At 36.7% G+C, this 20,963-nt stretch overlaps 1 protein-coding gene across 1 annotated transcript; it reads left to right on the top strand.

Annotated features, from left to right (window-relative positions):
• The first annotated feature begins 10,257 nt into the window (after positions 1 to 10,257).
• LOC120295527 lies at positions 10,258 to 11,790 on the top strand. Its single transcript, XM_039316739.1, has 3 exons — positions 10,258 to 10,718; positions 11,163 to 11,204; positions 11,401 to 11,790. The coding sequence occupies exons 1-3, from the start codon at positions 10,332 to 10,334 to the stop codon at positions 11,500 to 11,502; spliced, it is 531 nt and encodes a 176-aa protein (XP_039172673.1). The 5' UTR covers positions 10,258 to 10,331; the 3' UTR covers positions 11,503 to 11,790.
• The last annotated feature ends 9,173 nt before the right edge of the window (positions 11,791 to 20,963 follow it).

Here is a 20,963-nt window from a genome sequence, read left to right as displayed (position 1 = left end):
TTCAGAATTCACCGTCATTCTTGATGACGGTATCACTAGCTTAGTCGCGTGCTTAATTCATCTGTCAAGTTGTCGATGTGAATGATTGGGGTGTTACGAGATTTCTAATTTAACAGTTGGTCTCTTTCGTGGAAATCAATTTCTTAAAAAACGTTACCCCAATTTTTCGGCATTTGTTTCACGAAAAATAAATAAATTAAAAAATATAATTTTCTCATTCACTTTTTCTTATCTCACTCCTACTAGTTTCCACTTTTTTTTTTTTTTTTTCAAATTTGGATTTTTTATTCTTTTTCATTTTATTCTTTCTTTCTTTTTTCTTTTCTTCTTACTGGGCCGGTCAACGGCCAACAGCCAGCCACTAGTGAGCGAGAGCCTCTAGTGAGCCTCGAGTTCGATACTCACACTCGCCAATCTAGCGAGTGGCGAGCCTCAAGTAATCACCAGCAGTCATCATGGCCAGCGAGGCGGCGACTAACTGTAGAAGAACGAGGGGGAAAAAGTAAAAGGAAAAAACAAAAAATAAAAAGAAAAAAGTAGAAAGAAAATAAGAATTAAAAAATCAACTCTTTAGAAAAAAATGAAAAATATATTAAAATGAGTGCACGGAGGAAAATCGAATCCAATTGTTCCATACTAAACGGCAGAAAATATTTTCTAGTTTATTCGTCAAACATCGAAAAATATTAGTATTTTCAAAATGGCTTCTTGGAGAATATTTTCCAAGAACGCCACATTTTTCGCAAAACGAACAGAGTATAGATATTAAAAGGTCATCGGTTAGAATCTCATTACTGACGTGCAAAAAATTATTGGTCAAGGTAGCATGACTCAAAGGTATGGATTTAACCGGTTCATGGGATTTGCAAGGTGTTTAACGGATCAGCATATAGAGGCAATTAAAAGTATTAGGAATGCAAATGATAACCATTATGTTCTTTAGAACAATTTCTAGCTAGAAATAATTTTTTTTTCTTATTCCTTTTGAGTAGAGATATGTATTTGGCAACGATACAAAATATATGTTTTCGGAATAGAAATTTGTTTCATAGGCATTCTTAGATATCTCCCTCCCATGCTCTTTTCCATTCATTGTGCTCCACTCTTTCATGAGATAAAAATATCCTTAATCAATTGAAAGTGTCGATGTAGAAATCATACATCAACAAGCGGCGAGCAACGGGAGGCGAGCGATGGCTGCGGGCCATGAAGGCGAGCAATGAGCGAAGTTTTTATTTATGTTTTATTCCAGAAATAAAAAAGTAGAAAATTTCTACTTCTCATTTTTTAAGTTGGATAATCGTGCTTGCATGGCAATAATCAATTGGAACGCGTGATAAGTCATGCCTATGTGACCGTATTTCTGTGTGTCGAGTATTGTGCCCATATGGCCGAAAGTAATTGGAATGCCTGAGTGGATAATATTGTTTATTACATGCACACATGAATCGATAACGTGAAGGGTGTGGCAATGGCCAAGTAAGATCGCTTGTGACACGATTCACATGTGATTGATGAACGTCATCATCTAATGGCCATGTGCAGTGCGTGTATTGTGCTAAGTTATAATGTGCAGGGTATGGCATATCAGGTAAGGTTGTATGCGAATCGACTGTTGTTTGTTGGTTGCTGGTTGTGGGTCGTTGGTTGTTTGTGGAGTAGTTCTGAAGAGATACCCCGAGTTGAGTTGGTGTACTAACCGAGGGCTTAGGGGAAGAACTCACTAAGATTTATATTTCACTGGTTATTGTATAACCATTTTTAGGTCCCTAGTGTGAAGAACTTAGAGCTTGAGGCGGAAGGGTCAAAAGCATGGATAGCTCAATAGTTCTTATTGGAGATAGATCTCCTGTACTTGGATCTTAGAGATGGCATATGTTTATAAATTGGTTTGTTTATGAAAGTGTGGCTTGTAATGAATTGTTATCCTACTTTTCTATCCCATGTTTATTGTGGTTAGGGGATTAGTAAATCGCTTCCGCATGTGCAATAAAAATAAATGGGTTGGTGATGTGTCCTGGAAACGTCGCTTTCTATCGACTACCGAGGGATGTGCGCACACTCAGGGTTCGAGGTGTGACAATTGGTCCTCATGGTCTAGTTTCCAATTCCTAGGTGGAACCAAACCGGACTAGAAACTGATCAACCTTAATCAAAATTTGATTGAGAACAAAATTTAAAAACGTAGCTAATATGGACGGAACTAAATGTGCACAAATTATGTCAGAATTTAATTGACGACCAAGTTCAAAAATGTGAAAAGTCGATGTTGGAATTTAAACGAAAACACAAATCTAAAATCTACAGCTAAGAGACATACTAGAATTTAATCGATGACATGAGTCTGAAAATTAAAATTACAATGCATCAATTAAAGGGTAGTTGAAAGACAACACTTTTTTTTTTTTTTTGTGCTCGTAAAGTCCCTAGTAGATTGACAATGGTATATATAGTGCTCATGCCATCACCTTCTAGGAGCAATTCTCCTGCAGTTGTAGCCATATCTCAATGTCTCCACATTTTTTAGAATCTTGTGCCCATACTCTTATGATGCCATGATCTTATTTTCGAGTGATTGCTCCTTTAAAATCGTGTCTTAATTCTTCACCTTGTCCATTCTTGTTCCATGATTTACCGGTCTTCATAGCTCCACTCATCAGTGATTTCAAATTCAAAATTTTATGACCGCATCTTGACACCCTCTCAGTATTCGGCCTTTTTGTGGCGTTTTGATTGATAATCCATTTAACCAATTTAACCAACATCATTGTCTACAATATCTATCAATGATCATCACTCTACACCAATATCGACAACGGTTTTTTTATAGCCATCAACAAAGATTTACAGCTTACTCTAGTCACGTGCCTATTCCAAGCTCGGCAAATCCAAGGAAGGAGCACCCAAGAAAATCCGACCTAACCTGAAGAACAAAACCCTAGCGAGTCAACCGACCCTCCTGACAGAGCGGTTCACACGTCATCACGTGACGCCAGCATGAGACGACTTGAAATTGTGCATAAAAGTAGATACACGTGGTGAGACTTGACGGCGTCTATAGAGGCGGAGATAATTGTGCACAAAAGTAGACTTGCTTTTGTAAAAAGTAGCTTTCGCCTAGAGACATTTCCTTTCTATTTCGTTCAGAGCTGGCAAGCGCATTGTAGAGACAGAGACCAGCTCCGACGTCATTTGCAAAGCTCTCTTCCTTTTTAAAAGTGGGGGGACACGATCGTGACAAATAAACAAAGCGATTCATACTGTTCACTCTGACAGTTTTGGCCTCTTGCAATCATATCATCCGCTTGACGACCCGCGCATTGACGAAATTGAGCGACAACCAAGACCGAGAGCTAAAAAAGATCTTGGCAGATTGCTCCTCAGTCCTCATGAAGTCTTTAACGATATCTATCTTCCTTTCTTTCCCTTCTTTCTATTGGAATTCGACACACCATCACGAAGAAATAAAAAATAAAAATGAGCGATAGAGACATTGAGATATCAGAATTTTTATGATAATTTTACTCTAATTAATACATGGCTCCTCTATATTACAACTCTCAACTATAAATAAATAAATAGAAAGATATTATATATAATAAGTAAATCTAAATTACAAATAAAAAATGAACTTAAATTAAGGACGTCACGAATATGCTATCCCTATGACCCTTTCGAGATTGCCCTCGAACCTTCATATTTATCAAGGAGTAGAACTCCATACCTTCTTATTGATGGGGAACAAAAACAAGGTGATTTGTACCGTTCGCTCTGACAATTTTGGCCTCTTGCAATCATATGATCCGCTCGACGACCCGCGCGTTGACGAAATTTAGAGATAACCAAGACCGAGAGCGAAAAAAGATCTTGGCAGATTGCTCCTCAGTCCTCGCGAAGTCTTTAACAATATCTATCTTCATTTTCTTTCCCTTCTTTTTATTAGAATTTGACACACCATCACGAAGAAATAAAAAATAAAAATGAGCGATAGAGACATTGAGATATCAGAATTTTACGATAATTTTACTCTAATTAATACATTGCTCCTCTATATTACAACTCTCAATTATAAATAAATAAATAGAAAGATATTATATATAATCAGTAAATCTAAATTACAAATAAAAAATGAACTTAAATTAAGGACGTCACGAATATGCTATCCCTATGACCCTTTCGAGATTGCCCTCGAACCTTCATATTTATCAAGGAGTAGAACTCCACACCTTCTTATTGATGGGGAACAAAAACAAGGTGATTTGTACCGTTCACTCTGACGGTTTTGGCCTCTTGCAATCATATGATCCGCTCGACGACCCGCGCGTTGACGAAATATAGAGATAACCAAGACCGAGAGCGAAAAAAGATCTTGACAGATTGCTCCTCAGTCCTCACGAAGTCTTTAACGATATCTATCTTCCTTTTCTTTCCCTTCTTTCTATTGGAATTCGACACACCATCACGAAGAAATAAAAAATAAAAACGAGCGATAGAGACATAGAGATATCAGAATTTTTACGACAATTTTACTCTAATTAATACATCGCTCCTCTATATTACAACTCTCAATTATAAATAAATAAATAGAAAGATATTATATATAATCAGTAAATCTAAATTACAAATAAAAAATGAACTTAAATTAAGGACGTCACGAATATGCTATCCCTATGACCCTTTCGAGATTGCCCTCGAACCTTCATATTTATCAAGGAGTAGAACTCCATACCTTCTTATTGATGGGGAACAAAAACAAGGTGATTTGTACCGTTCGCTCTGACAGTTTTGGCCTCTTGCAATCATATGATCCGCTCGACGACCCGCGCGTTGAATAAATTTAGAGATAACCAAGACCGAGAGCGAAAAAAGATCTTGGCAGATTGCTCCTCAGTCCTCGCGAAGTCTTTAACAATATCTATCTTCATTTTCTTTCCCTTCTTTTTATTAGAATTTGACACACCATCACGAAGAAATAAAAAATAAAAATGAGCGATAGAGACATTGAGATATCAGAATTTTACGATAATTTTACTCTAATTAATACATTGCTCCTCTATATTACAACTCTCAATTATAAATAAATAAATAGAAATATATTATATATAATCAGTAAATCTAAATTACAAATAAAAAATGAACTTAAATTAAGGACGTCACGAATATGCTATCCCTATGACCCTTTCGAGATTGCCCTCGAACCTTCATATTTATCAAGGAGTAGAACTCCATACCTTCTTATTGATGGGGAACAAAAACAAGGTGATTTGTAGCTCTGACGGTTTTGGCCTCTTGCAATCATATCATCCGCTTGACGACCCGCGCGTTGACGAAATTGAGCGACAACCAAGACCGAGAGCGAAAAAAGATCTTGACAGATTGCTCCTCAGTCCTCACGAAGTCTTTAACGATATCTATCTTCCTTTTCTTTCCCTTCTTTCTATTGGAATTCGACACACCATCACGAAGAAATAAAAAATAAAAACGAGCGATAGAGACATTGAGATATCAGAATTTTTATGATAATTTTACTCTAATTAATACATGGCTCCTCTATATTACAACTCTCAATTATAGATAAATAAATAGAAAGATATTATATATAATCAATAAATCTAAATTACAAATAAAAAATGAACTTAAATTAAGGACGTCACGAATATGCTATCCCTATGACCCTTTCGAGATTGCCCTCGAACCTTCATATTTATCAAGGAGTAGAACTCCATACCTTCTTATTGATGGGGAACAAAAACAAGGTGATTTGTACCGTTCGCTCTGACAATTTTGGCCTCTTGCAATCATATGATCCGCTCGACGACCGCGCGTTGACGAAATTTAGAGATAACCAAGACCGAGAGCGAAAAAAGATCTTGGCAGATTGCTCCTCAGTCCTCACGAAGTCTTTAACGATATCTATCTTCCTTTTCTTTCCCTTCTTTCTATTGGAATTCGACACACCATCATGAAGAAATAAAAAATAAAAACGAGCGATAGAGACATTGAGATATCAGAATTTTTACGATAATTTTACTCTAATTAATACATCGCTCATCTATATTACAACTCTCAATTATAAATAAATAAATAGAAAGATATTATATATAATTAGTAAATCTAAATTACAAATAAAAAATGAACTTAAATTAAGGACGTCACGAATATGCTATCCCTATGACCCTTTCGAGATTGCCCTCGAACCTTCATATTTATCAAGGAGTAGAACTCCATACCTTCTTATTGATGGGGAACAAAAACAAGGTGATTTGTACCGTTCGCTCTGACAATTTTGGCCTCTTGCAATCATATGATCCGCTCAACGACCCGCGCGTTGACGAAATTTAGAGATAACCAAGACCGAGAGCGAAAAAAGATCTTGGCAGATTGCTCCTCAGTCCTCGCGAAGTCTTTAACGATATCTATCTTCATTTTCTTTCCCTTCTTTTTATTAGAATTTGACACACCATCACGAAGAAATAAAAAATAAAAATGAGCGATAGAGACATTGAGATATCAGAATTTTTACGATAATTTTACTCTAATTAATACATTGCTCCTCTATATTACAACTCTCAATTATAAATAAATAAATAGAAAGATATTATATATAATTAGTAAATCTAAATTACAAATAAAAAATGAACTTAAATTAAGGACGTCACGAATATGCTATCCCTATGACCCTTTCGAGATTGCCCTCCAACCTTCATATTTATCAAGGAGTAGAACTCCATACCTTCTTATTGATGGGGAACAAAAACAAGGTGATTTGTACCGTTCGCTCTGACAGTTTTGGCCTCTTGCAATCATATGATCCGCTCGACGACCCGCGCGTTGACGAAATTTAGAGATAACCAAGACCGAGAGCGAAAAAAGATCTTGGCAGATTGCTCCTCAGTCCTCACGAAGTCTTTAACGATATCTATCTTCCTTTTCTTTCCCTTCTTTCTATTGGAATTCGACACACCATCATGAAGAAATAAAAAATAAAAACGAGCGATAGAGACATTGAGATATCAGAATTTTTACGATAATTTTACTCTAATTAATACATCGCTCATCTATATTACAACTCTCAATTATAAATAAATAAATAGAAAGATATTATATATAATTAGTAAATCTAAATTACAAATAAAAAATGAACTTAAATTAAGGACGTCACGAATATGCTATCCCTATGACCCTTTCGAGATTGCCCTCGAACCTTCATATTTATCAAGGAGTAGAACTCCATACCTTCTTATTGATGGGGAACAAAAACAAGGTGATTTGTACCGTTCGCTCTGACGGTTTTGGCCTCTTGCAATCATATGATCCGCTCGACGACCCGCGCGTTGACGAAATTTAGAGATAACCAAGACCGAGAGCGAAAAAGATCTTGGCAGATTGCTCCTCAGTCCTCACGAAGTCTTTAACGATATCTATCTTCCTTTTCTTTCCCTTCTTTCTATTGGAATTCGACACACCATCATGAAGAAATAAAAAATAAAAACGAGCGATAGAGACATTGAGATATCAGAATTTTTACGATAATTTTACTCTAATTAATATATTGCTCCTCTATATTACAACTCTCAATTATAAATAAATAAATAAAAAGATATTATATATAATCAGTAAATCTAAATTACAAATAAAAAATGAACTTAAATTAAGGACGTCACGAATATGCTATCCCTATGACCCTTTCGAGATTGCCCTCGAACCTTCATATTTATCAAGGAGTAGGATCGAAATAATTGAAGACGATCATATAAAAGGATTAAAAAGACTTATTTATCAACAAAATATTTTAAGATCAACAAGAAAAAGGCTGTGGTATAAAATTGGAAAGAGGATATTTATTGCTTCAGGGACTCATTTTTTTTCCGTTTCATCATAGAGTTTTCAACCTCCGAGATTTGTTTGAATATATGGAACTCGCAAAAAATCTGAGATTGGAATTGGCTTGAGAAAATGGTCATTAAATTCACTCTATCTTAAAGCAAATTGTTCCCAAAATTTGGAATGACTCTCTGTCTTCTCCTTGAGATTGATAGACTATATAGATTGTCAAGTATGAAATTCAATAATCCTATAGTTGGATCCCTATCTGTTCCATGATCTAAACGCAAAAATTGTGAATTATGGCAATTAATCATTGAAGGCTCATGTTGTGTGCTCTCAATTTTTTATTGCTAATTGGAAATTATTTTGTGTTTTCTGTGAAAATTAACTGGCGCTAAGGAAAGAACAGGTCAATGTGATGTTGGAATATAGTGGTTCGGCTTTATCCCGAAGCCCACATCCACTTTTGAGACTAATAGCTACAAGGTGATCAATACAATCAGTAAGTATTGATCCTTTTACAAGATAGATCACATGCTGCTCTTGCTCTTGTACACTTAATATTTAGCACAATTACTTAAATATCACGAATACAATGCTAAAAGAATAGTTGAAAGAGAGCATATCGCTTGGAACATAGTTAGTGACAAATGTTGAGATCTTGGTATGTGCTCTCTCTAACAAATCTTCGATCTATCCATTGGAGGTGGATTGAAGAAGCAAAGAGCCATTAGAATTACCGTTGAGCTACTGTTCAGAGATAGAACTGCCCATATAGTCTTTTTTTCCCAAACATTTGCACTCTACCTACAAATAGCATGTGTTGTTGTCCCTTCCATGTAGTTTCTGACAAACCTATTACACAACATAAATTCTCCGATTACTGGTCTCATCTAGATTCTGCTGTTGTGCAATTCCAAAACCACAATGGCTAATTTGCTAATCCAATGAACATCATTAAATGTATGTGGCTACCATAGCACCAAAGACTTGATATTTACAACTCCGACATAGACATTGGCATTTGGTTATCTTCAAGTCCACTTATACTATTTACGGAAAAATCATATCTGGACTTATGACATACTTACTTCCATTGGATTAGACCATGGATATTATGCAGGTTTTTGGTATAAACATCTGCACATTTCATTGTAAATATTATATTTAGAATAGTTTAGATATTATCAAAATCACTTGAAAATATTTCTCCAACATGGGTGGTTTGATTTCCAGTTAGGTCCAGTTCGATTGTCGATTTTACCCAAGAACTGGTTCATTTTTGTTTTGTGTGAAAATATAATTTATATGATACGATATAAAAGTTGCATAATTTTGTTATAAAATATTTGTTAGTCAAGTGATTATTTTGTTGTTTGTTCGTGTTGAAGGGAATGGTTCAATTTTTATGGGTGCAATAATATTTATTCTTTTAAAGATGCTTCAAAACCGGTTTAATTAGGAACCGCTTCAAAGGCACGTCAGTGCTGTGTCGTCTTGAATTTTAATGATTTCGATAGGCATGGACCTCAATTGTTGGAATTGTAAAGATTTTATGACGCGTGTAATTGTCCGCATTGGTGGCCCTGTAAAGAAGCCAACGCTGTGCTACGGGTATTTGTTGATTTCGCCTCGAATAATTTGCCTCTCAATTTCTGAAGTTAACATTGGGAACCAAATCAATTTTCCTTAACACTGATCTTAAACTACTAGGTCCAAGCAAGTTCGGTCGGATTCTCAAGTTGAACCGACCTTATCCACATTCCCCTACACTATCTTACTTTTCTCAAGGTTTTGAATTAGTACTCTTCACTCGCATACCGTTATGGACACCCACTCAAGGTATGGTGGAGACTAAAATTGCTCGGAGAACAAAATAGCTAGGAAAAGAGAATTCTTGGTATTAATGTAAGGAGATTTTCGGCTTAAAAATTAGAAATCACTAGTTCGAATATCACTAATTGAGTATTAATTATTCTCAGTCAGAATCGTCAGAATCATCCGTAAATGTCAAAGGCCTGGACTTAACCAATTGACGTGACTCGTGAATGTCCGACAAGTCATCAGATGGTAGCAATAAAAATATTAGAAAGTTTCAATCGGATTGAAATCGGTGGGATCCATGCATTGGACTATTAGTTTCTTTAAATATCCAATGAAAAAATTAACTCTTCACATAATAAAAATGTTTTAATAAGATTTTCTCTCCCATGTAACATTGCTCTTAGCAAATGTAGGGACTTGTACGTCCTAATTGAAGTCCACGAATTTTTTTGCTTCCTCTCTCTGTGCTTCACATGCATTCACATTGATCGTACACACATTAAAAATCTAATAATCATTCACATATTTTTCTTTCTTTCTTTTGTGTGTCTAACTCGTGGAACGCTCGACTGTCATTTTCTATAAATACTTCAATAACCTCCATAGCAAGTTGCTATTAGCAACAGCACTTGCACACATCCTCAAAGAGGGAAGCAAAGGAGAGAAAGAGGGGGAGAGGGATGGACATGGCCTTGGAGGCCTTGGAGGCCTTGCCGACCGAGCTAAGCAAGCCCGTCTCGGCAGACATAGATAGAGAAAAGGTTCGCGAGGCTGCAGCTGCTCACTTCGAGGACTTGACGGCGGACCAGAAGGAGGCGGCCAGGAGCCTCTTCGACACCATGAACAAGGACAAGAACGACAAGATAAGTATCCACGAGTTCAGGACCTTCCTGAGCGATGCCGGGCTCCGTACTGTCAACCCTGATGATCTCTTCGCAGAGCTGGACAAGGACGACAACAAGAATCTCAGTTTTGAGGAACTAATCACCTTCTTCTACGTCCTCAGCCGCGACGAGTATAAACACCTATTAAAACGCAGGCCTAGTACTGATGTACGCGGTCAACAGGTAAAAATTGTAGTTTAAATTAAAATAAATAGACGTTAGATCTCGATTCTTCATAATGATATATGATGCAGATAATTCAACACTGCCAAAATCTACATTTTCAATAAAATTACCTCCGACGAGGAATGTCCACCTCCCTTTTATCGAGTTGGAACTAATGACGAGATCAAGAGTACTATATTCTCCTTCAAAAAGATTTGCACCCCGACTACATAGACAACATGTATAGGCGTGATTCGCGTAAGTTGGTCCGGAAGATAATGGTATGGTTTGTAAAGCGATTTTCGAAAGCTGAATGAGTTTTACAAAACCCAGACATGATATTTGCCTCTGCCATACCTGTAAAAAAGAAAAGAAAAGACAACTTAATTCTTTATTAGCAGGAAAAAAAAGTAATCACTCGAGTTCAAGTATATATTTACCTATGAACACTATGTCATGCAGGCGAGAACCGGGCGTGGGACGGAGGGAGAAGCTAATGACGAAGTAAGATCCATCTCTCTCTCACACACGCACGAAATCACCAGCTCAAGTGGACAGAATCAAATCAACCTAAAAAAAGTGGACAGAATCACCGTGACATAATCCGATTCAATTGTCTCTAATTCGTCTCATCCTTATTCCTTCCTACATAATCTCACTTCCATGACGGCATGAGAGAATACATGTATCGATTTTGCAGGGGCGGAAATGGACCAAAATCTTGCCGCAGCTGTACGACAAGTTTAAGGGCACGTACAACCTTGAAGAGTGGGTGAGCGAGAACTCATGCACCATCATTTAGGGGAGCTACGAGCACTGTCGCCCCGTTGAGGACATGGAGCGCCACTTCCTTTCGAGGAAAAGAAGAAAGTTCCTGTGTTGTGTCATCAGTGTGTTGTGTGTTGTATGTTGTGTGTTGTGTGCTGTGTGCTGTGTGCTGTAGGCTGCGTGCTGGAAATAAAGAAGCATGGCGAGTTCTTGTTCGCTTGTTCTCTGTTGCATTCTCATCCATGGTTCATCTCATAATGTAACTTCATGAGTTCATATTGAGAATTTTGAATAATGACAAAAAAGGAGAAACAAATCGAAACTTCGTCGCTATTAAATATGTGCATATCCATTTAAAGGCCTAATTTCGTGAAAAAAAAAATCAACTTTAAGTCCAATTTTAGTTTTGCTCCGCATCATCTAAAAATGGCAGTTAATTTCTTCAAATTATCAATATCATAAGGTTGTTATTCCTTACGAGAGTAAAGTATTGGTGAAGATAATTTCTTCAAATTATCAATATCATAAGGTTGTTTTTCCTTACGAGAGTAAAGTATTGGTGAAGATGTAGGTTCAAATAATAAACATCTAAATGATCATTATATTGATAATTTCGAAAAGATCGGTGGCGATATTTGGATGTGGTGGTGGATTTGAGATGATAATAATTTCCATTCGCACCCCCCTCTCCCCTTTAGACGAAGGCAGCGTCTTTCACCTAGTGGATACTCGGCGTATCCGCCATTTATAAGATCCCGAAACCCGCTAGCCTTAACGGACCACTTAGGCTCCTCTCTCCCTCACTCATGGCCCCCAGATAATCGGAGTCTCAAAATCAAGCACTCGCGGCAACGTGATTCTCGAGCCGGGTGAGAAGAAAGACGACGTGCGCGATGTGCAGGAGATGGAGAAATCGACTGCTGGATTGGATGGATCAACGGAGGGAGAGAGGGAGGAGGAGGGGAAGAGAATCGGACGTTTGGAGGGCGAGGGGAGAGAGAGAGAGAGGATCGATCTCTCGGGTTTTACAGAGGGGGGAGATGAAGGAGTGACGTCAGACCTATTAATACTGAGATAGAGCGAGAGAGATGAAAGGCCCCAAATACGTATTCAGACCAAAGCAAGCCCGGTGCTTGATGAAACCTAACGTCATTGTCTCGAGCTGAAATCTCTAGAGGACTCATTGAGCTTGAAAATTTCTGCTGCTGCAATCGATGCGTGTGATTCTTTTTCTTAACTCTGTTCTTAGTCTATTTGCTGGTGGTGAAAGATGATGAAGAATTTGCATAGGAGAAATGACGTTTCCTCAGCTTCCATGTTCGAACTGAAGGGTTTTTAGAAGTAGAGATTGTTTGATTAGGGTTGGGTTCTGCCATTTTGCGGCTTAAATGGGGCACAATCACAACTTTGTTCCAGCTGAACGAGTTCTTGGCTTATATCTTATTCTTCTAGTTGATTTTAGTTGGGTCTAGGGTTCGGACTGGTTGGGATGGCAATGCTTGTTCTTAGAGAAGTGTCTTTATAAATTTTTGACACATTGAGTTCCTCAATTTTTGCTATTGATGCATGCGATTCTTTCCTCGTCTCTGTTCTTAGTATGTTTCACAATCACTTGATTGTTATTGCTTGTTTGGTTGCATGTTTTCTTTTTTGTTCTCTACTCTTAAAGAAGAATGAAAGTTGGAGATGTTTTCTTTTAGTGTTAAACAGAAATATAACATGTCATTTTCTCTTTGAGTAAATAACTTGTTCTAATTCACATTTTCTTTAACTAATTAGTTGACATGTCAAGATCTAACGAGGATCAAGAAGAATATTCAACAACAAAAGGGTCCAAGAGGCGTAGAGCTACATCCTTATTTCATGAGGATGAGGAAGATAACTCTACTTGCTCTAAACGATCGAAAAAATGTACTTCTACTGTATGGTCTAAATTCAAACAATTCACAGAGGATGGCAAAAAAAAAAGGCCAAGTGCAAATAGTGCGAATCAACTTACATGGCTAGCCATGAGACAAAAAATTTGTTGTGTCATTTACATATTTGTCCTAATCGAGAGGCCAACGTTGACGATTCCACGGAACAGTTTGATCAAACTGTGTTTAGAAGCAAGCTAGCAAAAGCAATAGTCAAACACAATTAACATACTCTTTTGTAGAGCAAGAGGCTACCAGAGAATTGCTTAGTTATCTTAATCCCAATGTGAAGCACATGTCGAGGAATACAGCAAAAAGTGATGTGGTAAAAGTTTATGAGAATGAGAAGAGAAATTTGAAATCAAATATTATGTCACTTTCTAGCAGAATATGTTTACCTTCTGACTTGTGGACTTCTGTGACAACTAATCATTATATGACCGTCACTGCCCATTACATTGATGAGAATTGGGAATTGCATGCAAAGGCTTTGTGCTTCTCCTACATGCCACCTCCACACAATGGCGCCATTTTATTGGAAAAATTGCTGACTTTGTTGAGAGAGTGGGGCATTGAGAGGAAAATTTTCAGTATCACATTAGATAATGCATTATACAATGACAGTATGATTGATATTTGGAAAAGTACACATTCTATGAGATCCTCTTTGTTGTGTAATGGAAGTTTTTTCATGTATGTTGTAGTGCACACATTCTGAATTTTATTGTCCAAGAAGGTCTAAAGATGATTGATGGATTATTGCAAAATTTTAGAGAATTTGTCAAATATGTGAGAGCTACACAAGGGAGGAGAGCAAAATTTGTTGAGTGATAACACAGTCTTGATTGAAGACGGGTAAAAAAGTACGTCAAGATGTAGCTACTAGATGGAACTTTATGTACTTAATGCTTGAAGGTGCTTTGGTCTTTGAAAATGCATTTTCCCATTTGAAGCTAATTGATTCTAACTTTCTTACATGTCCATCACTTGAGGATTGGGTTAGAGCCAAGAAAATAGTATTCTTGTTGCAACATTTCTATGATATTTCTACTCTCTTCTCTGGAGTTAGATATCCCACGGCGAATTTATATTTCTATAGAGTATGGCAGATTCAGCTTCGTTTGATAAATGCAAGGAGTAGTGAGGATGTAGCTATTAGATCTATGGCTATGGCAATGCTAAAGAAGTTTGAAAAATATTGGAAGTGTTACAGTGTTGTCTTATCTGTTGCTGTTGTATTAGATTCTCGCTATAAGCTACACTTGTTAGAATTTTGCTATTTGAAGTTGGAGATGGATGATCATGTGGAATTTGTATGGAGCATTTGAGAAAAGCTTTATATGTTTTTTGATGAATATGTGACCTCTACATCAAGAGATGATCGCTTTGCATCTTCAATTAGTCAAGGTAACATTTCAGTTGAGGACATTGTCGAAAACATTGGGGACAATCTTGATGAGTATGATGCATTTGAGAGTGAACACTTTAGCTTGCAATCTACTAAATCACAATCATATTTGTATTTAGAGGAGCCCAGGGTTGATAGAAAAAAAATCCCCTAATCTCAATGTCCTTGATTATTGGAAAGCTAATTCACATTGATATCCTGAGTTATCTCTTATGGCATGTGATATATTGAGTATTCCTATCACTACTGTTGCCTCAGAGTCAGCCTTTTAGCATTGGAGGATACATCCTAAATAAATATCGTAGTAACATTTCGCCTAAAAATGTGGAGGCTGAGCTATGCACCAGAGATTGGTTATTTGGAGTTCCGCCTAAGGAAGATCTTGAGGACGAGTCTCTCATTGTTGACTTCCAAGACTATTTGCATTAGGTACTTTCTTTTATTTCTAAAGTTCACTATTAAATTATCTCTTTTATCTCCAGATTCATACTAGCATGTTAAAATGGTTTTTGTCTTGTTCTTGCAATATTATAGATTCTTAACAATGTGCTGAAATGTGCGCGTGCGCGCATGGATATATATATCCAAACATTAAATGCTGATGCAACAGGATTAATGAAATTCATGTGCCTATTGCATTCCGTATGATGAAATTTTGGTTTGGGGTTGTAAATGATTTTACGTTATTTGAAAAGCTATAGCTTGGTGGTGCATAATTAAATGCTCTTTTGTTCTTGTTGTGTTGTTGCACATGTAAATTGTAGGCAATGCTGCAAAATCTGTTGATTGCCAAATATATGAAAAGATAACTTAGCTAAAAGAACAAATTGCAACACTTGAGAAGCGTGAAGAAAGGTTTGTGTTACATGATACGTTTGTTCTCAATATTCCATATTCATTGTCTCATGGATGATACAATATGGCATAGGTACAAGACTGTATTTGCAGACCGAATTTCAGTGTTTCGACAGGCATGTTATGAGCTTTTTGGTTATAAGGTGCCTTCTCTGTACTTGTACCATGTTTTTCCTCTGATATGGCAGTTGACTTCTTGGTAAATTGCAGATTTCTGTAGAAGCTTTCACAGTTTAGGAAACTGATTAGGGGTGGCCAACCATAAACAAGTTGTACTATGCTTAATTAGTCCATGTGAACATTTTTACATTGTTTCATTATGACATGGAGGGGGAGAAGATTTATGGGGATTTGCGGGTTGGAGAGGCATATGTAAGTAAAGTTATGTGTTAATCAGAAGAAGAGTTTCATCTCATTATTAAAAGATGAACTATAATTGGTATCAGGTTTAGAATTTTCTACCTTCATAATTGAAGATATCATCATATTTGGGACTTGGTCATGTTATGCGCTTGGTTGACCAGTATGAAGTCAACTTAGTCTGGAAGGAGGGAAGGTGATAACTGTATGTGAAGAAGTTTTTGAGCAGTACATCTTTTTGTCCATCTTTCTAGGATTTCCAAGAGAGTGGACAATTTTGTTTGAATTACAAATGTAGCTATAGAACTATTTTCTTTGAACGAGCAAATGAGATTCTTATTAAGAGAAGTGTTTACTTTCAATTCCAGATTTGATGAAGCTCGTATAAATCTGACTTGCGAAAGACCATTTTCATTCTTCCCTTCACGAATGTTTCATTAGATAGTGTTCAAATAGCTAATACTTAGTTTCACATTGCAGTTTTCAGTTGCTCAATAGTATGCTCACTTTAAATAAGAGAAGCATGTGCATAGTCTAATTCTTCATAAATATTTCAATTTATAGGCTTTTTTAACATTTTTTATTTTATTTACTATTTTTAATTTAATTTGAGGTTTTTATCCAATTAGCATATAGCTTATAGTGAGCGCGGGTTTTTTTTAGAATATTAGTGGGTTTTAGCAATATGGGTCGAGTCGGGTATGAGTCACTAGATTTACACTATAAGAATATGGGTCAGAACGGGTTAAATAGGTCAAATATGAGTTGACCCGTTTTCGACCCGACCCATATCCGACCTGTCCCACCCATTTGCCACCTCTAGTGGTCAGTTCTATTAAACTGAATCGGTTAGTCGGTCCAGTTTGGTTCTTGGTCCTAGGACCGTCCGATTCGATCCCCAATCCCAAAAAAAATTGGAATCGGTCCTCATGGTCCGATTTCCAATTCTTAGGTGGAACTAAACCAGACAAGAAACCGATCACCCCTAATTGAAATTTGAACAATGACAAAATTTGAGAATGTAGCTATTATGGACAAACCTAAATGTGCACAAAGTATGCCAGAATTTAATTGACCACAAAGTTAAAGACATGAAAAGGCAATGTTGGAATTTAAACGACGACGCAAATCTAAAATCTACAGCTAAGAGACACACTGGAATTTAATCGATGACGCAAGTCTAAAAATAAAAGCTACAATGCATCAATTAAAGGGTAGTTGAAAGATAACATGTTTGTTTGTTTATTTTATTTTTATTTTTTTGTTTTTTGTTTTTTGTGCTCGGGCGGTCTCTAGTAGATTAACAATGGTATATATAGTGCTCATGCCATCACCTTCTAGGAGCAATTCTCCTACAGTCTTAACCATATCTCTATGTCTCCACATCTTTGAGAATCTTGTGCCCATACTCTTACGATGCTATGATGTTATTTTGGAGTGATTGCTCCTTTAAAATTGTGTTTTGATCCTTCACCTCGTCCATTCTTGCTCCATGATTTACCGGTCTTCATAGCTCCACTCATCACTGATTTCAAATTCCAAATTTTATGACCGCATCTTGACACCCTCTAAGTATTCGGCCTTTTTGTGGCATTTCGATGGGTAATCCATTTGACCCATTTAACCAATATCATTGTGTACAATCAACTATTTGACAACCTATTAATGATCATCACTGTACACCAATATTGACAACGTTTTTTTTTTTTTTTTTTGTAGCCAGCAAAGATTTATAGCTTACTCTAGTCACGTGCCTATTCATCGACCCGCTGTGTGTCCAAGCTCAGCATATCCAAGGAAGGAGCACCCAAGAAAATCCGACCTAACCTGAAGAACAAAACCCTAGCGAGTTAGCCGACCCTCTTGACAGAGCGGTTCGCACGTCACCACGTGACGTCAGCATGAGACGCCTTGAAAATTGTGCACAAAAGTAGATACACGTGGTGAGACTTGATGGCGTCTAAATAGGCGAAGAAAATTGTGCACAAAAGTTAATATGCTTTTGCAAAAAGTAGCTTTTGCCTCAGAGACGCATCCTTTCTATTTCGTTCGAAGCTGGCAAGCACATTGCAGAGACAGAGACCAGCTCCGGCGTCACTTGCTAAGCTCTCTTACTTTTTTAAAGTGGGGAGGACATGTCGTGAAAAAACAAAAAACAAAGTGATTATTGTTCACTCTGACAGTTTTGGCCTCTTGCAATCATATCATCCGCTCGACGACCCGCGCATTGACGAAATTTAGAGACAACCAAGACCGAGAGCGATAAAATATCTCGACAGATTGCTCCTCAGTCCTCGCGAAGTCTTTAACGATGCCTATCTTCCTTTCCTTTCCCTTCTTTCTATTAGAATTCGACACACCGCCACGAAGAAATAAAAAATAAAAACGAGCGAAAGAGGCATTGAGGTATCAGAATTTTTATGATAATTTTACTCTAATTAATATATTACACCTCTATATTACAGCTCTCAATTATAAATAATAATAATAAGATATTATAAATCGGTAAATCTAAATTTCCAATAAAAAAAATGAACTTAAATTAAGGACGTCACGAAGATACTGTCCCTATGACCCTTTTGAGATTTCCCTCGAACCCTCATATTCATCAAGGAGTAGAATTCCGTGCCTCCTTATTGATGGGGAATATAAATCATACCTCAATACTTTCACTTGCAAATAAAAATAGATATCAGAATTTTTCTCAGCTCGACTAATTTTATGATTGTATGTCAATTGTTCCGTCCACATATATTGGGTACCGCTCTATGCATGGGGTGGCAAGCATCATTCTGAAGTCATGCTGAGTAGGACACATAGTGACTCAAACCCCAAGTACGCAAGAATCAAGCGATTAAAGCATTGAAAACCATCATGTGGAGGCATCTATGTTTTAATTATATTTATTGCAATTGTTCAATACGTAAGATTCTAATATCATGGAAAAACTTGTATATTTTCTTTGGAGATTTGACCATGTAGGACTTTGGAGGTAAATCAATTAGGGGCGGGTGATTTCAAAATTCTAATTTCCATACGGATGTCACATCTAATTTGGAACCTATCTACTGAAACAAATTCCTTATTTTTGAATTTGGAATTTATCCTACATATCTTGAAACCTATCGTGTCACAGGTTATAGGATTGATTTCAAGTTCTACTCAACTACCACCTATATTATTAATTAAACGATAACAATAGATAATCACTTCAATGACCACGAGGTCATTAATTTTTATATCCTAGAGCAGTTTTAATTTGAAGATAATTTTCTATGTCGCCTTATCAATGTAGATTTGTCATCAATGTGGAAACACCATGCCCAATTAGGAATAACCACAATGTTGATTTAAGGATAGATTAAAAGTTAGTGATCTTTTTAGGCAAAACAAAATTCGAGATAAATTTAGGACTAAATCTAAATTTTGAAATAGATTTGGGGCTACATCTAAAATTGAATTTTTTTTCTCAGATAAAAAAGAATTGGAGTGGAATTGCGACTATACTTAAAATTTGAGGTTTTTCTAATAATTTAGGCCTCTTTGAATCGAAATTGGCCTGGACTCTACAGCATCGCAGAATAAGGCATCATTTTTCCATGTCTGGGTTAAACTACGCGGGCGCTTAAATTCGAAGAAAGTAATCGCACTCTGATTTCTTGGAAACTGGGGAGAGAGACAGAACAACCCACCGAATCTCGTGGTATCTTCATGTCTGCTAGCTATGCTTTATACTATTATTGCAGACGAGGCTTGTGGTGGAATCTTCATTGATTTTTCAAAAAGGGCAGAGGAGAATGTCGCTTACTCCTTACAATGTAACACAGGTCGATTTGATCCCAAGCATGACTTTGACTTGGACTCCATCTGTTCTTTTTCACACTTGTATTTAACAGGTTAAAATATTGGATTCCTCCCCAGCTACAATACGTAGCTTCCCGGTCTTGATCGAAGCAATTGAAGACGATCATATAAAAGGATTAAAAAGACTTATTTATCCACAAAATATTTTAAGATCAACAAGAAAAAGGCTTTGGTATCAAATTGGAAAGAGGATACTTATTGTTTCAATGACTCATTTATTTCCCGTTTCATCATAGAGTTTTCAACTCTGAGATTCGTTTGAATATATGGAACTCGAAAGAAATTTGAGATTGGAATTGGCTTGAGAAAATAGTCATTAAATTCACTCTATCTTAAAGTAAATTGTTCCCAAATTTTGGAATGACTCTCTATCTCCTCCTCGAGATTAATAGACTATATAGATTGTCAAGTATGAAATTCAATAATCCTATAGTTGGATCCCTACATGATCTAAACACAAAAATTGTGAATTATGGCAATTAATCATTGAAGGCTCATGCTGTGTGCTCTCAATTTTTCATTGCTAATTGGAAATTAATTTGAGTTTTCTAGATTGCCTCTATCTCAAGAGTGATTGGGTTTGTATTGTTGGGGGCTAACAATACAATCTAGAGGGGGTGAATAGGTTGCTTTAGAAAACTTAACAATCTTTCGTGAAAATTAACTGGCGCTGAGTAAAGAATAGGTCAATGTAATGTTGAAACTGTGTGCTAGTAAGAGTGAAATATAGTGGTTCGGCTCTATCCCATAGCCCATGTCCACTCTTGAGACTAATAGCTACAAATTGAGCTAGATTGGACTAGTAATTTGCTGAGGAAGTTACAATCAGTAAGTATTGATCCTTTTACAAGATAGATCACATGCTGCTCTTGCTCTTGTCCGCTTAATACTTAGCACAATTACTTAAATAGCACGAATACAATGCTAAAAGAATAGTTCAAAGAGAGCGTATCACTTGGAACATAGCGATAAATCTTTAGATCTTGGTATGTTGCTCTTTGTAACAAATCTTCAATCCATCCGTTGGAGGCAAACTGAAGAAGCAGAGAGCCGTTAGAATAACCGTCGAGCTACTATCCAGAGATACAATTG

Source organism: Eucalyptus grandis, chromosome 7 (assembly GCF_016545825.1).
Source record: "Eucalyptus grandis isolate ANBG69807.140 chromosome 7, ASM1654582v1, whole genome shotgun sequence".
Taxonomy (NCBI): Eukaryota; Viridiplantae; Streptophyta; class Magnoliopsida; order Myrtales; family Myrtaceae; genus Eucalyptus; species Eucalyptus grandis.
The sequence above is the reverse complement of the archived record's forward strand: the minus strand, read 5'-3'. Positions and strand labels throughout refer to the sequence as shown.

What these genes read in the sequence shown, in the direction of transcription:
- LOC120295527 (XM_039316739.1), top strand. Translation starts at nt 10,332, where the DNA reads ATGGACATGGCCTTGGAGGCCTTGGAGGCCTTGCCGACCGAGCTAAGC. An exon ending in CTGATGTACGCGGTCAACAG is followed by an intron (nt 10,719 to 11,162) that starts GTAAAAATTGTA and finishes TATGTCATGCAG; the next exon opens with GCGAGAACCGGGCGTGGGAC. An exon ending in AGGGAGAAGCTAATGACGAA is followed by an intron (nt 11,205 to 11,400) that starts GTAAGATCCATC and finishes TCGATTTTGCAG; the next exon opens with GGGCGGAAATGGACCAAAAT.